Consider the following 4,433-nt stretch of genomic DNA (forward strand, 5'->3'; position numbering starts at 1 on the left):
TGAGCCCAGGAGTCTGAGGTTGCTGTGAGCTAGGCTAACGCCACGGCACTCACTCTAGCCCGGGCAACAAAGTGAGACTCTGTCTCAAAAAAAAACACCACACAAATGCAATTTAATTAAACTAAAAAGCTCTGCACAGCAAAAGAAATAATCAACAGAGTGAACAACTTGCAGACTGGGAGAAAATATTTACGAACTATGCAACTGGCCAGGGACTAATATTCAGAATTTACAAGGAACTCAAACAACTCAATAACAACAACAAAAAAACAAAAACTAAAAAACAAATAACCCCATTAAAAAGTGGGTAAAGGGGCCGGGAGCGGTGGCTCACGCCTGTAATCCTAGCACTCTGGGAGGCCGAGGCGGGCGGATCTTTGAGCTCAGGAGTTCGAGATCAGCCTGAGCAAGAGCGAGACCCCGTCTCTACTAAAAATAGAAAGAAATTAATCGGACGACTAAAAATATATAGAAAAAATTATCCGGGCATGGTGGCGCATGCCTGTAGTCCCAGCTGCTCTAGAGGCTGAGGCAGGAGGATCGCTTGAGCCCAGGAGTTTGAGGTTGCTGTGAGCTAGGCTGACGCCACGGAACTCTACTCAAGGAAGTAGAGTGAGACTCTGTCTCAAAAAAAAAAAAAAAAAGTGGGTAAAGGACATGAATAGACATTTCTCAAAGTAGGACATACAAATGGCCAATGAGCATATGAAAAAATGTTCGACATCATTAATCACCAGAAAAATGCAAATTAAGATCACAAAGAGACACCATCTTATACCAGTCAGAATGACTATTATTAAAAAGTCAAAAAATAATAGACGTTGGCGAGGAAAAGGAAATGCTTGCACACTGTTGGTAGAATATAAGTTAGTATAGTCTCTATGGAAAACAGTATGGAGATTTCTCAATGAACTAAAAATAGAACTACCATTCAGTCTAGCAATCCCACTACTGGGTAACTACCCAAAGGAAAAGAAATCATTAAATCAAAAAGATACCTGCTCTCGTATGTTTATTACAGCACCATTCACAATAGCAAAGATACGCAATCAACCTAAATGTCCATCAAGAGATGACAGGATAAAGAAAATGTGGTATATATACATAATGGAATACTATTCAATCATAAAAAGAATGAAATCATGTCTTTCGTAGCAACATGGATGAAACTGGAGGCTATTATCTTTTTTTTTCTCCTTGCCTCTGGATATAGTATCTTACTGTTGCCCAGGCATGAGGGCAGTGGCGTGATCATAGCTCACCACAACCTTTAACTCCTGAGCTCAAGTGATCCTCCTGTCTCAGCCTCCCAAGTAGCTGGGACTACAGGTGCACGCCACCATACCCAGGTAATTTTCTTCTATTTTTTGTAGATACGGGGATCTCATTACATTGCACAGGCTGGTCTTGAACTCATGACCTCAAGAGATCCTCCCACCCTGGCCTCCCAAAGTGCTAGGATTACAGGAATGAGCTACCATACCCAGTTTGGAGGCCATTATCTTAAGTGAAACAACTCAAAAGTAGAAAGTAAAATACCACACGTTCTCACTTATAAGTGGGAGCTATCAATAAATAATGTGAACAAATGGACAGAGTGTGTACAATAATTGGAGACTAGGAAGAGTAGTGGGTGGGGGGTAGATGATGAGAAATTACTCAACGGGGACAAAGTACATTATTCAGGTGATTGACACACTAAAAGCCCAGACTTTACCACTATGCAATACATCCATGTAACAAAATTGCATTTGTACCCCTTAAATTTATACAAATAAAAAAAGAAATATGAAGTTCTTTTAAAACTGGCTAAAATTTCATAATTCATTATCTAATAATTCCTATGATTTACATTTTTAAATATTCAAATCCATTTGACATCAAAAAGAGAAATCTTAATTAACTCACCCTCTCTTCACTTTTGTGAAATCAAATGCGACTTGTCTGTATGAAACTGCTTTTTCATTTAAATATCTACTATATCGCCTAATAAATGTAGACATGTCATATCCTGTAAAACACAAAAGAAATAAAAGTTTTTATAAATGATGAATATATCAATTTGTCTAGAAAAACAACTTATCTTATCCAATGGCAATAATGTTTTGATATTCCAACTCAATTTAGTGATGTAAATTAAGTAACCAATGAATAAATATCATATTAAATTCTCTAAGACCACAATTTTTTTTTTTATTAGCCAGTCAAATTTAGCAGTGAGGGGTTGAATACCAACTTTAGTGACACTAACGTTAATAAGTTCTGATAACCCACTACCATCGGACCAGCCTAAGACCACAATTTTTAAGTGGAGTATGTCGTATATGGCTTTAAAAGATCTTTTTCCCTTAGGATTTCACTAAAATAGGAAGTCTCTTTTGCTTCTGATCAACATTCCTATACTTTACTCCTCAGGAATTGGAAAACCATGTTTTCTTACACAACTTAACCTCACAACTCCAATTTAACATTCTAAGGAACTATTAATACAATCCCATTCCTCAAATCAGCAAGCAACTCTATATAATTTTCATATTTAATACTAATAAAATATTTAGCTGTGTATTTAGAACCGTAACTTACACGTGCCAACCTTATAAAAAATATGGAAAATTATTGCCTACTATAATGAAAGAAATGGCAATATGCACGTTTTAACACATTGACAGCCACACTAGAAAAAAAAATTTTTCCTTGGGACCACAGTGTTTTATTATGAAAATAGAATAAAAACTTCAAAAACAAAACAGTCCTTTCTAATTTAATGAAAAATTTATTTTTTATTGTTTTCCGTGCGTGAGTTATATGCAATTAAATTGTCAATATTAATTGTAACAATAAGAAAATCAACAAGTAAGATTTTCACGAACCAACTACAGTTACATATGTATGCTTCACAAGACCCGGGGCTCAAAACTAGTATGAGTTAAATACAACTCACATGGCAGTTAATGTGTTAAGGCATAACAAAAAACAATTATGTGAATGTTTTCAATAAAGCTTTCTAAATCAATACAAAAATCATTCTAAGATTTTGTTTCATCACAATGAGATTTTAAAACTTCAACATAAGACATAATATTATTTTTAAAAAACACCAAAAACCTTGTATTTAATTAACACCTGGCTCAAGGAAGCCTATAAAGTTTTGCTGCTCATTGAAAAGTGGGTCTATTTCATTTTAACTCATCTTCATCTAACAAATTCAACTTTACTTGATGATCTCTACTACTTTAAAATGAGAATACCTACCAAAGCAACCAAGAACTATGAAGGAAATAACTGGATTTTAACATCATCACCAGTTCATTTATTCAGCAAATATTTACTAAGTGTCTACTAAGTACCACTGGAGAAAACTCAGTAAACAAAATAGAAAATAATTAGCCTTCATATAGCCTCATACCTACTAGTACAGTTTTATCATGTGTTACATACTCACATTCCTCAGCTCTTTGGTTCATATCGTTCCCACAATCTACTCTACCCCATCCTCTCTGATAAGGGAAATACTTCTCTCTCCTTCAAGGTTCAAGCTCTTTGAAACATTCCTTGAACCCTCTGTGCTCCCATATTATTCATAACCCAAGTACAACTTCAAGCTATTAGTTGTACACAACGTCTACCCCACTCACTAGATCATAAGTTTACTTATATGTATACACACCCAATATAATATCCAGTATATATTTAATGTGCCAGACTCCATCCCACAGAATACATCAGCAATCAAAATTATTTTTCAAAAACACCATTGAATTATATGCTTTTAACTACTGTTTAGTCTCATCTTTATAATCTCTTCAGAGTACGAGCTTAACAAAGAAAAAAGAAGCCCCCAAAACTGTCCTCTACACAAAAGGAATAAAATTCTTAAAACTATATCACTGTAATTGCTTAAGAAAATGGGAACCAGCTTAATCAAGATCGAGACACCATCTCTACTAAAAATAGAAGATCAGCCACGCATCATGGCACACGCCTGTAGTCCCAGCTACTTGGGAGGCTGAGGCAGGAGGCTCGCTTGAGCCCAGGAGTTTGAGGTTGCAGTGAGCTTTGATGATGCCACTGTACTCTACCTGGGGCAAAAAAGCAAGATGAAAGAAAGGAAAGAAAGGAAAGAAAGAAAGGAAAGAAAGGGAAGAAAGGAAGAAAGGAAGAAAGGAAGAAAGGAAGAAAGAAAGAAAGAAAGAAGGAAAAGAAAGAGAAAGAAAGAAAGAGAAAGAGGGAAAATGGGAAGGAAGGAGGGAAAAGGAAAGGGAAAGAGGAAGGAAGAAAGGAAGAAAGAAGGGAAGGGAAGGAAGAAGGGAAGGGAAGGGCAGGGCAGGGAAGGGCAGGGAAGGGAAAAGAAAAAAGAAAAGAAGAAAAGAAAAGAAAAGAAAAGAAAAGAAAAGAAAAGAAAAGAAAAGAAAAGAAAAGAAAAGAAAAGAAAA

General features: G+C 35.8%; 1 protein-coding gene across 11 annotated transcripts in view; it reads right to left on the reverse strand.

The window, feature by feature from the left end:
- The window catches only part of PICALM (phosphatidylinositol binding clathrin assembly protein), a 122,211-nt gene that overhangs the window by 70,078 nt on the left and 47,700 nt on the right, over positions 1-4,433 (reverse strand). For all 11 annotated transcript variants that reach the window (XM_012641809.1, XM_012641816.1, XM_012641814.1 and 8 more), the window contains exon 4: positions 1,909-2,011. In XM_012641809.1, the coding sequence (XP_012497263.1) occupies positions 1,909-2,011 (103 nt within the window). The remainder of the gene's footprint in view (positions 1-1,908; positions 2,012-4,433) is intronic.

The sequence above is a fragment of the Propithecus coquereli genome, unplaced genomic scaffold (assembly GCF_000956105.1).
Source record: "Propithecus coquereli isolate 6110/MARCELLA unplaced genomic scaffold, Pcoq_1.0 Scaffold170, whole genome shotgun sequence".
Classification (NCBI taxonomy): domain Eukaryota; kingdom Metazoa; phylum Chordata; class Mammalia; order Primates; family Indriidae; genus Propithecus; species Propithecus coquereli.